Raw genomic sequence first — 12,267 nt, forward strand, 5'->3', positions numbered from 1 at the left:
GAATCTCCCTACTGTTTTCCATGGTAGCTGTACCCCTATTTTATTAACATAATACACAGAATACAGAAACACATGTGAATACGTGTACATATATGTGTGTGTATGAGACAGAAAGGATGAAAAGTGAGGCTATGACTGTGGTGATATCTCACTGAAGAAAAATTAAGAAAACTGAGAAGTTCCTATAACCTTCATTTCTGAACTGAGACACCTCCTCCCCACACTAATGTCCTTTTTGATTTTCACAGTTGAAATGCCTAAGAAAGGACACAAAGCTGTCCAAGATATGTCTTGTGATTATTTCAATTTCATGGAAGAGTAATTAAACCCTTAGAGGTTTAATCTGCCGTGACACTTTCCCCTTCTCTCTTTTCCTCCTTTGCCTTCAGCAGAGGAGCCCTGCCCTCTGAGGAGACTTGCGGGCAGGTTCTGTCCACTGGCCGCCTGGCCCCAGCTCCAAGCCTGAGAGCAGATGTGTGTCTTCTCACTCAAGCAGAGCCTTTTAACTGGTCATTGTAGTTGCTTCCGAGACAGGGAGAAATGGGTGCCAAAAAGTCTTAATCTCACATACTCCTGATGCTGAGAAAACCAACACTTAAGGGGTTGGAGGTCGATCTCCAACACCAAGATATGTGCTCTCAACAATGTGTGAATCCATTATAATGCTCACTGCTATAAAGAACCCACAGTGATAATGCTTGCTGCTGCAAACTTCACCACACAGCAAATGAATTCATACTGATTCTGAACTGGCAACCAATGGTAATATTAATTTATCTGGTGGAAATAAAACCTAAATGCACATGTGCTCTTAAAACCACAGGCAAATTTGTTTAAAAACAAACAAACAAACAAAACAGATATAGCAGTGCATAGCATGAGAATCCCAAGGAGGCAACAACAATGTATTGGGAATCTCCATGGCAACTGGTGTCATACATAGTATGATGGGAGACAGAAGAGTGTGAATCCCAGGCTGAAGGGACTGGTTGGGAAAGCAGAACCTAACCATGAAATACCCAGAGTTCAATACAAGGAAAACCACTGTATTTAACTGGGCTCCATGGGAGGATGCAACAGGATTTGAAAGAAGGGGGAGATTACTGGCAAAGAGTAAGAAGGAGAAGCTTGCAGGAAGAAGCTGAATTTAAGTTCAGTCTGGAAGAAGAGGTGGATCAATGGAAAGAATGTTCCTGGATAACCAACCAGTCTAAGCAAGGACAAAGAGGTAGGAATTACTTTGCCCCATGTAGAGAATTGTGAAAGCCAGTCTGACTAGGGTTGGGAGGATTCTAGAGAGAAAGGGAATTGAGTTGGACCGGCTTATAAAGGACTCTGAAGGTCAGGGAGAAGAACTGACATTTGATTTGTATCAGATGGGGAATATGTTTAGCTACAAGTCACTGAACTCTGAGTACATTTTCTTAAGCAAGTAAAGGATTCATTTTCTCAAATAGGAAGAAAACCAGCAAGTGGATCCAGCAGTTCCACAATGGAACCTTCCCTGTTCCCCTCTGCCAAACTTTGGGGGTGGCACTGTCATTAACCTTATTGTTCATGGTTCCAATGTGACCACTCCACCTCCAGCCTCATAACCACATTTCAGGCAGAAAGAAGAGACAGGGAAGGATAAAGCGGTGTCTTCATTAGAAATGCAAAAGCTTTCTTAGAAATCCTGGCGGCTTTCTGCTTACATCTGGTTGGCCAGAACTGTGGCACAAGGCAACCCCTACTGAAAGGATGTGTGGGAAGGTTAGTGTTTATGCTGGGCACACTGTCACCAGAAGCAAGATCAGAGTTCTATTTCTTACAGAAAAAAAGGAGAATGGATATTGGAGCAGCAACTATCAATCTACACACAATGTGCAGCATCTCTACATACTATTGTTATAGGATCTAGAATTGTCCTAGAAAAAGTGATGACTTTTCAGAAGATGAAACTGGCATTATTATTCAAAGGACCTGGAAGGAAGGAGAAGGAAGATCTGGAAGAGTCGATGGAAACTGTTACAAGTAATCTTGGAGTAATGTGATGGGCGCTTGAACTAGTGTCCAATATACAGAAATGGGAAGAAGGAGAAAAGCTAATAGTCATGTCCAAGAAACAATGAACAAGATTTTGTAAAAACCAGCCAAGAATGAATAGTCAAGGTGGATGGTGATAGTAAACTGACATCTTGGTCCTTTTTTTTCTCTAGACATAAAGTTAACATTTGAAGTGGGTGAGAGATAATTTATTAGAAAGAATATTCTACCTTCCATGTCAAAGGAATATGGCACATACCAGCCACAGAATGTGAGCCATGCAGAAGCTGCTCTGCTTTCTGAAAAGCACAACCCAGTCATTGCTACACCTTCACTAAACTCTCCTCCTCACTGGAGTTGTTCTTGACAGCTTATTGATTTGAAATTGGCTTTGGGTGGATTGGAAGAGGCCAAGTAAACCAGTTTTTCTTTCTTTCACACAATAGCAAAATTCTGCTTAGGATCAAGGAGTGAGAGCAAGCTTGATCCTAAGCATTTGTCAAAAAATTCCAGGTAATTATTGGGTCCCAACAATATATAAGGCAACAGGCAAGTTTCTGACTTTCTACCATATTCTGTTAGAAATATAAGCTACCTGCCTACACAGAAAGGTGACTAGCAGCTTCAATGAATGGAACATCAAATAAATGTGGCAGACCAGAGAAGGGAGGAATTTTCTTCCAGCTCTGGTGGAAAGGAAAGTTTCACCCCTAGATCTCCATAAAGCCTCTGATAGGTGAGGTTCTTTCCACCTCCTACTCTGTAAAATCTTGGGATGGGATAATATATTCAAGGAACGTTACCTGAGAAAGACAGCAGGTAGTGGTCATTGTTGTGCTGTCTGGCTACTCAGTCAGACTTCATGGGGTAGCAGCTCCTGGTGTGGCTGCCGTGAGTCTGGATTTGGTCTGTGAGTTTGGAGATTCACGAGTTCCATTCTGTAAGAGCCCTCAGTTCATCAGTCTTACGGGAAATGATGCATTCACAAGAGTGAGCTATGGATCTGCATGTCAATATCAATCTATTAATTGATAAGGGGTAGAAGGATATTTCTAATGGCCAGAATGAGCTTGTCTGCTGACTACATTTCAAAGAAGGTTGGAGCAATAATAGAAGACTGTTTGCTGAAGATGCAAGCAGGGCCAGAGATGAGAAGACCTTGAAGGATAACTTAATGCACAGTCCCTGCTTCACAGTGTTCTTGTTGAGTAGAATACACACACACACACACACACACACACACACACACACACACACACACACACACACACACAGCTTGTATTTGCCTTATAGAAAGTCTCCTCTTTGGCTAGAGCAGGAATTTAGATCATCAGATTCTTAAAACCTAGTGCCCCTCTTTATAAGCCATATGCATATTATTGGATGTATTCAAATATGAATTGACTAGAGGATGGAGTCTGGTCACCCTAACTTCTGTTGGATATTTCCCATATATGCTCAATTACTCCTTTTATAATATACAGGGCAGCATTCATTGTATATTTCTTTTATATTTTTAACTTATTTTGAATTTACATAACAGTAAAATTCATTTTTTACATTTTATGAGTTTTGAGTTGTGTAACTACTACCACAATTAAGATACAAAACAATTTTTCACCCCCCTCCCCACAAAAATATTACCTTGAATGACATTTTAAAATAGGTTCCTTCTACAGCAGCTACCTCATCTATTATGTGTTCTACTACTTTTGCTTGCCAGAGGGTCATATTTTCTGGTATTCTCTACCAATTCTAAGGCCCACCAGACCAAATATGCTGTCACTTCCAGAGATGGACAAAATGAAGCTTTTGAACATGCATGTGTATTTTTGCTTAGCAAGGAGTGGGTATATCAAGTTTACTTGATCTGAAAATATAACACAACAATGACCACAACAAAACTGACATTTCCCCCAAAGAAATGAGGAGAAAACTTCTAACATTCCAGCTAGAGCTCCATCCACAAGAGATATATTAGACATATATTAGCTCTGAGGGTTGGGAAAGAGAATTGCTAAGTCATATCTCCGATTCACTTCCTTCCTTTAAATGGGTCACGAGGGCAGTGATAACCCCAACGTGTTAGCAGCTGTGCCAGTGCTCAAGTGATTATAGCCACACCTACTTTCCAGAAACTAGACCTAGGGATTAAGCGCATTCCTAAGTGAAACCTGTATCCATTTAAACTACACAAGTTAGCAGCCAAATTTGTTGCCTTGTTTCAATAAGGGCTCTTTACAAAATATATCTATATCTAAATAGTACATACACATGCTCATCTTGGACAATTTAAACAATGGAAAACTAAATGATTTCACTATGTTATGTTTTAGTGGTATGTAGGAACTTAAAATAAATGACATGAGTTCAATTGACTCTTTCACCTGTGAACAGGTCTTATCACCAGTTAGTAGATTCTGCCCAACCTAGGAAACCAAGCTCATGCCATGGGCTGTCAGATTACTTTTTATAATAAAACACAAATAATTCAGGTTTATAAATTAAATAGGGGCCACAAGTGCATCCAGAAGGCCCCTGGGGTCTGGCTACCAGGCATCTGGTTACCTCTTCTTGGCTCTCCCTCTAACCCAGGAAGTGACAAAGCCAACCATTTATTTCTTTAGAACTTATTGCTCTATCTGCCAGAGGCATACAGAGAACCTTCTATTCCTGCCAACAGCAGGAATGCAAGACTGAATCATAACTTGCCAAACACCTGCAGATGAGGAACCCAGCAGTACAACTACATATATATTAGGACAATTACACTGAATCAATTAGAATGTTTTATTCTAAGACTCAAAGACGCTTTCTGTTATCACAAATTCAGAAAAAAAAAACAAAACAGGTGATCCAATAAAATCCCACTTTGGAGGAGCCTTATAGCAAGATCCCTTTGTATGAACAGAGAGGTTGGCAGTCAGCCCATACATTCCCCATCCAGCCTTGACATTATCTTCCCACAACCCCTGACCCTTTGCTGCTCTCAGCACTACTTTTTAGACTTCTCCCCAGCTTACACCTCCTCCCTGCTTCCATCTTTGTTGAGGGCAGAGCTCCAGGCTGACCACATAAGTGCCACGCTCTTGGACTAAAAGGGAAACCAGTGTCTTCAATAGTAAAATGTACTGTTTTCCGATGAAATACTGGAAACCCTCAAGCAATAAAAAATGTGAGCAAGTGTATTTTTTTGTGAATTTTAGGATGAACAGAAATTAGTGTTGAGGAGTGGGGATAAATAGATCTGCCCCTGGTATGCTGACTCAGAGTGACTCTTCTAATAGCATTTACTGGAATGACCTTTGATTCCAATGAGAACCACAAAATACCAGTAATTTTATCTGGGGAATATTTATATTTTGGTGCAGTAGGTGAATTCCCAATTAAAGGGTATTATTAGAAGAATTATTTTCCCAAACTAAATGTAGTTTCATCTTGGTTAAGCCTTGCATTTCTAATGGGTCTTTTTGGTTCAAAGAGGAGATTTGGTTTTTGTTTTTAAAATCCATGTCCCCATAACTAATTCTCATGGATAATACCCATTGGAGAAGACATCGAGCTCCAGATTCCTCTAACACAGATCAACCCAATGTTTTCCTCCTCAAACCATTTGCTTCCTGACTTACAGCCTATTGTGTTTGGTGAAAGAAAGGAGCCTTAGAATATTCTGACTATAGCAGTTTATTGAGCATCTACTTCACACCAGGCATCATGCTCGGGACTGGAAACCCAGCAGTGAATCAAACAGACCCATTCTTTGCCCTCACAGTCCAGCCAATTGCAAGTGCTGGTTTCCCAGCACTGTCCCAGTGCCTGAGACTTTGGGTTTGACGAACAGGTCCACTTGTCTATGGGAAGGTGACCTCTGATATTAGACTAGGGGCAATTCCTAGCTTTCCACAGACTTGCTAAAATAGCTCATGACACCACCCTATTCCCTTTGTCCCCACCCAATCGCCAATCCCTTTTGTAGCCAGAGTCATCTGTTATTGATGTAGGCTGGACTCTATCTCCATAATAGGAAAGAGCCACAGAGAAGGGACAGGAGAGTATTCTTAAACTAGAAGGTTGATCTCTACACTGAGTAAATAAATTTATCTTGGCCTTATCCATTGGCCTCTTTGAGCTGATTCATACTCACTGCTGTGACAAGACAACTCAGGGTAAATGGGTAAAGTCTTAGTCTTGACGAGACGCAGATCCAGTTACTGTTGATCAAGAGCTTCAGCTTGGACACAGAGATGATGTCAGTTGGCTTCAATCCACTGATTCCCACCCCAACCCTCCTCTCCTGTCTATTCTGTCTTACCCTTCAAGAGCACACACTGTCTAATTAATAAACTTTCAGATATACACTCCAACTAGTTTTAGTCTCCAACAACCCCATGGAGATATCCCAACCCCCACTCCATGGATGAGAAAATCAAACATCCAAATTAACGTGCTCTTTTTCCTACAGCTGTTAACACAAATCCAGTGTTCAAACCCAGGTCCTCAGGCTCCCAACCAGTGCTCTTTGCACTCTCCCAGAGCTGTCTACTTTGACAATTTCAGTACTTTATTTTTGCACATTGTTTCAGCACAATGTTTTCTAACCTGCTGGTTTTCTGGGAGCAGCCACAGATTACTGGCCAAGGGAGGACCTGCCGTTCCCTGGCCCCTCCCCTGACCAGAGCATCGCTGCCCCTGGGTCTCTCTTGCCTCCTGCATTGGAATCCTGCATCTGTCATGGATGCTGTGGAGCTATTCTTAGAAATAGAGAGGAGCATGTGGGTGGCTCAAATTCAGGTTCTCTAGGTGTCTGTTAATATTTTTGCAGAGGCCATTTAGAGTTTTTAAGTTGACTGATTTCAAGATAAATGACCTCCTGAAGAAGACAGCCTTTCCCTTCTCTTCCCTTCGACATTCCTCATCCCCAATATGGGTTTGTGTTTTGGGTCTAATTCTTTTACCCTCCACCCAGGGCTCCCCTCGGCATTTTGCATTCTACAGACAGGGATATTAATAACTAGCAGCAGCTATAGATGATTTATGTCTCAAGAAGGTCAGAAAGAAGCAGGTCTAGTTATCCTTGGCCTCAGGAGAGATTAGCAGTGCTCTTTAAGATCTTTACGCAAAAAAGGGACTGCTATTTCACACCTCTGAGGGAATGTCCATGGATGGATCTCAATGCATTTTGAGGATTTTGCTCCTGAGTATCTTGATTTTATTCTAGAGCAGACAGACTGCTGTTTTAGAAGTGGTGTATGTATATGCACAAGTAAGAAACTGGGGGAAATTTTTTATAACATTAAAAGAAGGAGGAAATTAAAATCTGTGTATGTAAAGTCTCTGCAGTTGGGGGACACAATTCTGCCATTTATGTTAAAAACCCATCATCTTTATTCAACAACGTTTCTTTGCTTCACTAACTCAATGGTGACAAAATAAAAATCCAAACACTGAAAATAAATATGGTTTTGAACTTGGCATTACATTGGAAGTGTCACTCCTAATATATTAAAATACATCAATTAGTGGACTATGTCACAACTAAAAACAGAAATATTAAACAAAGACGGTGATAATGTGTATAAACCAAAATTAGTGATAACATTCCTTTCTAAGTTACTAACTCTCTGGTATGATACAGCATATGGTATCAAAGATACCATACACCATTAGCCATGTGTTTTCAAATAGCTTTTAAACAATAAAATCCACAAAACCCCAGTAAGTTCTTGCTCATGTTCTGACATGTCTCTCTCTCTTTTTTTTTTTCCCCTAATTCTCCAGTCAAGCTCTCTAATATGAAGTAGGAATCCCTCCATTATTAACCAGTTCAGAATAAAGAACCACCTCTTTGCTTTGTTGGGCTCTGCTTCGGAGGGCCATAGGCATTTGTAGCCTGGAGGAATTCTCTTCAGTTGAGCAGCCTTTTTGCAACTAGAATCTTATCTCCAAAGAGGGTATTCAACCAACTGTGGCCAAAATGAAATTCCAGGGAAAGGAGCTGCCATTTTCCCCCCTGCTATTTCAGTAGGACACATGAGCGTTTTCTGAAAGCCGATTATTTTTATAGATGCTACAAACTCGTGGACCAGAACCACACCCTCTCTAACTGCATGTGAATCTAGGGCTCAGGACCTAATGAACTGCAAGCCAAGAGATGGTCTAGTAAACATGAAAAACTAAGAGCCTCTGCTCTCTCCAGCCTGGTGCTGGTCCCTTCATAGCAGCAGCACAACTCTTCTTATTTGATAGTGTCCCCACACCCCTCCCTGACTCACAAAGCTACTTCCTTCTCCTACTGTTCTCATCACTTCCTACAAGTGCCTGGTTCCTGAGACAGTAGTGGCAGAAGACCCAGCATTTCAATAAGAATTTTAGGAAGAAGCAGAAATGCATGGGGCACAGGGCTAGACCTCCCTTTTTCTGACAAACTCCCCCTCTGAATTACTAAGCCCCAAACTCATGGAAAGAAAACAAGCCGGGGCTATCTTCCCACTCACATAAACACAAAACAACGACTAACAGACATATGTTATAAGTTTCTAACACTTTCACATAACAGTTTTAAATAAAGTTAAAATATTCCTATAATAAGGGCGCATGTTTTTTCCCTCCACTGAATTTCTGCATATGAAGTGGTAATCCAGCGTAAAAAGACCCATTTTTGTTTCAGTTGTGCTACAGTTCTCAGACCGCTCATAAAGTCACACATGAGATTTGAGAATATCCAGGTACTTATAAAAACTGCATTTGCCCCATCAGGGACTATAGAAAACCACGGGTCCTCTCACCCCTGGAAGCTTCACTCTGTACTACTCAGCATGCAATCATTCCTGGGGCCAGAGCCCCAAGTTATTCCAGAACTATCCTAGCCCTGTCTCTGGCGGCCTGAGGCCAGACCTGACACCTGGCCAGGCTGATTCGTCCTGTGGGAGCCTCTGCTGAACAAAGGAGACCTATCCCACCCAAGCTCAGAGGATTTGAGTAGAAAGGGCCCTCACTGGAAATGTGAGCCTCTTGACTCTTTTCCCCTGTATCCATGCAAGGAGGATAGAAAACTGGTAAGGAGACGTGTGAAAGGAAGCATGGCCCCTAGTTTAGACTCTGGCCCCACAGGCTCTCCCAGTCACCAGGACACAGTAGCTGGCTCAGCGGGGAAAGGACAGGCACCACAGGAGTCACCAAAAGCAAAGGCTGAGCTTTATTCTGACACTGCAGGAAGGAAGAGACAGAAGTGCTGTTTTGGAGACTCACAGTCTTGGAATTTTTCCCCCAAAGTTGCTTCAGGTGGAAGATTAGAATGCATAAATTGCCAGGATGGCTTGGTAACATCGGAGTGTATGCTTTTCTTCCTTCCTGCCTGCCTTTCTTTGGCCACGCCCACAGTATATGGAAGTTCTTAGGTCAGGAATCAAACCTGTACCACAGCAGGGATCCAAGCCACTGCAGTGACAACTCTGGACCCTTAAGCTACTGCACTGCAAGGGAACTCCCTATATGATTTTCTTAACCACACTGATTTACTCTGTTCCATGTACCTCAGCAGCACACCTTTCTAGGGGTGCATACTCAGATAGTGGCAGATCTGAGTTAAGCAATAAAGTCCCTTTTCCTGTGTGGCCTTCAATATCTCATCCTCCAGCAGCAAAGGCCCAGAGATGGGAAAAGGCAATGGAAATCAATTTCGCTTAGAGAAGAAATGACCCTGAAAGGCATTTAAATCACCATTTGGCAGATGCAATTCCATCTCGGGCTGAAAAAGTCGCCGAAGAACGTGTCCCAGTTCTGGCTCCTGCACTGAGTAGCTGTGAGACTCGAGCATGTCACTTCATCTCTCCAGGCCATGGTTACCTCATCTTAAATGGGGACAATGGCTGGATGAGTTCTCAGGTTTCCTCCCAATTGAGCCCACTCTTCTACCCCATCCGCCCCCCAGCTATGGTTTTGTAACTGTGGAGCTCTAGGGTCCCACTCCCTAAGGCTGGTGCTCTCTACATTAGTAACCGGGTATGCAAAAAAATATTTTAAACAGCCCTGGGATAACGTATTAAGCAAGCATTACTTCTCATAAATTAGTCCTGACATTTAGCCAAAACTCTTAATGGAAAAAGGGATTTAAAAACAAAAAAACAAAAAAACCCCCGATGTTTCTTTCTCTTTAAAGGAAAACTGCCAAGGATGCAGAAGGAAATGAAGATGGTCAAAGATGAGGATGTGCATTTCAGTTTGGGTGTGAAGGCGGCCCCCTCCTTTCCCCACGGCCTGCAGCCGGTGGTTTCCCGGGGGAAAGCTCCCGCCCGACACCCCTTCCCGGAAGCTCTCCGGGGGCCATTTTCCCAGTTCCGGTACGAGCCTCCTCCAGGAGACCTAGACGGATTCCCGGGGGTCTTTGAAGGAGGAGGGTCTCGCAAACGCAAGAGCATGCCCACCAAGATGCCCTACAGCCACCCCGCGGAAGAAGCCGCTCTGGCCCTGCACCCGGAGGGGAGCAAGCACCCGGGCCGCCCCGACCTGCCCCTGCTCTTCCCGCAGCCCCCGCGCCCCAAGTACGACTCGCGGATGATCGACCTGTGCAACGTGGGCTTCCAGTTCTACCGCAGCCTGGAGCACCTGGGCAGCAAGGCCGTCAAGCAGGAGCCGGCGAAGCCGAGCGCCCTGTGGCCCCCGCCGACGCCCCCTCCGTTCCTGCCCACGGCCTACCCCTACTACCCCAAGGTCCCCCCGGGCCTCATGTTCCCCTTCTTCGTGCCCTCGGCCTCGCCCTTCCCTTTCAGCCGCCACACGTTCCTGCCCAAGCAGCCCCCGGAACCGCCGCAGGCCCGCAAAGCCGAGCCGCGGGAGAGCGAGGAGACCAAGCAGAAGGTGGAGAGGGTGGACGTGAACGTGCAGATCGACGACAGCTACTACGTAGACGTGGGCGGCACGCAGAAGCGCTGGCAGTGCCCCACCTGCGAGAAGTCCTACACCTCCAAGTACAACCTGGTGACCCACATCCTGGGCCACAGCGGCATCAAGCCGCACGCCTGCAGCCGCTGCGGAAAGCTCTTCAAGCAGCTCAGCCACCTGCACACTCACATGCTGACCCACCAGGGCACGCGGCCCCACAAGTGCCAGGTGTGTCACAAGGCCTTCACCCAGACCAGCCACCTGAAGCGCCACATGATGCAGCACAGTGAGGTGAAGCCACACAACTGCCGCGTGTGCGGCCGGGGCTTCGCCTACCCCAGCGAGCTCAAGGCCCACGAGGCCAAGCACGCGAGCGGGCGGGAGAACATCTGTGTGGAGTGCGGCCTCGACTTCCCCACCCTGGCCCAGCTGAAGAGGCACCTCACCACGCACCGGGGCCCCATCCAGTACAGCTGCTCCGAGTGCGACAAGACCTTCCAGTACCCGAGCCAGCTGCAGAACCACATGATGAAGCACAAGGACATCCGGCCCTACATCTGCTCCGAGTGCGGCATGGAGTTCGTCCAGCCCCACCACCTCAAGCAGCACTCCCTCACCCACAAGGTACCGCGGGGACCCCAGCTAGGGGCGGGGCTGGCCGGGCCTCGGGTAGGAGGAGCGGAACCCTGGGGACCCGCGCTGCTCGCCACCTCTGACTCGGAGGAGCCCGTGACCCTGGGTGGGAGGCTTCCCTGACCTGAGCCCCGATGTCCTCACCTTGAAGCTGGGAAGAATGCGGAGACCTGCTGTCAAGCCTGTTCCCTTCTACCTTCTAGAGCCTGAGGTGGGCCTAGAAAGAAATAGTGCAGTTTGGAGAGAAGGGTGAGGAAGACAGAAGGAAGCAGCTGAGCCTTGTGCTGTTGCTTCTAAACCTCCCGGAATCCCTAAAAATCTGTTTCTGGAAACTTCTTCCAGGGCATGAGCATGAGTGTGTCATCCATCACTCCCTGCCTACCCCACACCAGCTTTGTGCTTGGGATATACTAATCAGAGCCTTCTAGAAAACTCCAGAGAACTCTCATGGTCTTTTTCGGCTGAAACAGAGACCACCTTTTGGGTTATTTTCTCCCTCCACTGCTTCATTTGCCGAGGACCGAGGGGAGTGGAGTCTGGCCTGGGCCCCGCAGGGCCTGTGCTTCCCCTGTTGAGCCCCTGCCTAGCTGGCTGCGGTGCTCTGTAGCTTGTATTGCTGGAGGCGGGAGAGACCAGTCTTCTCTGTTGGATTTGATTTTTCTCTTCCCTGGACTCAAGTCTTCAAGAAGAGAATTATAGGTCCAGGTGTCTAAGTTCAGTCTAATTTGC

At 45.3% G+C, this 12,267-nt stretch overlaps 1 protein-coding gene across 2 annotated transcripts in view; it reads left to right on the top strand.

Annotated features, from left to right (window-relative positions):
* Positions 1–12,267, top strand: part of ZNF366 (zinc finger protein 366) — a 343,082-nt gene that overhangs the window by 311,258 nt on the left and 19,557 nt on the right. For both annotated transcript variants that reach the window (XM_047792838.1, XM_047792753.1), the window contains one exon: positions 10,184–11,529. In XM_047792838.1, coding sequence (XP_047648794.1) covers positions 10,198–11,529 — 1,332 coding nt within the window. In that variant the 5' untranslated portion in view covers positions 10,184–10,197. The remainder of the gene's footprint in view (positions 1–10,183; positions 11,530–12,267) is intronic.

The sequence above is a fragment of the Phacochoerus africanus genome, chromosome 1 (assembly GCF_016906955.1).
Source record: "Phacochoerus africanus isolate WHEZ1 chromosome 1, ROS_Pafr_v1, whole genome shotgun sequence".
Classification (NCBI taxonomy): Eukaryota; Metazoa; Chordata; class Mammalia; order Artiodactyla; family Suidae; genus Phacochoerus; species Phacochoerus africanus.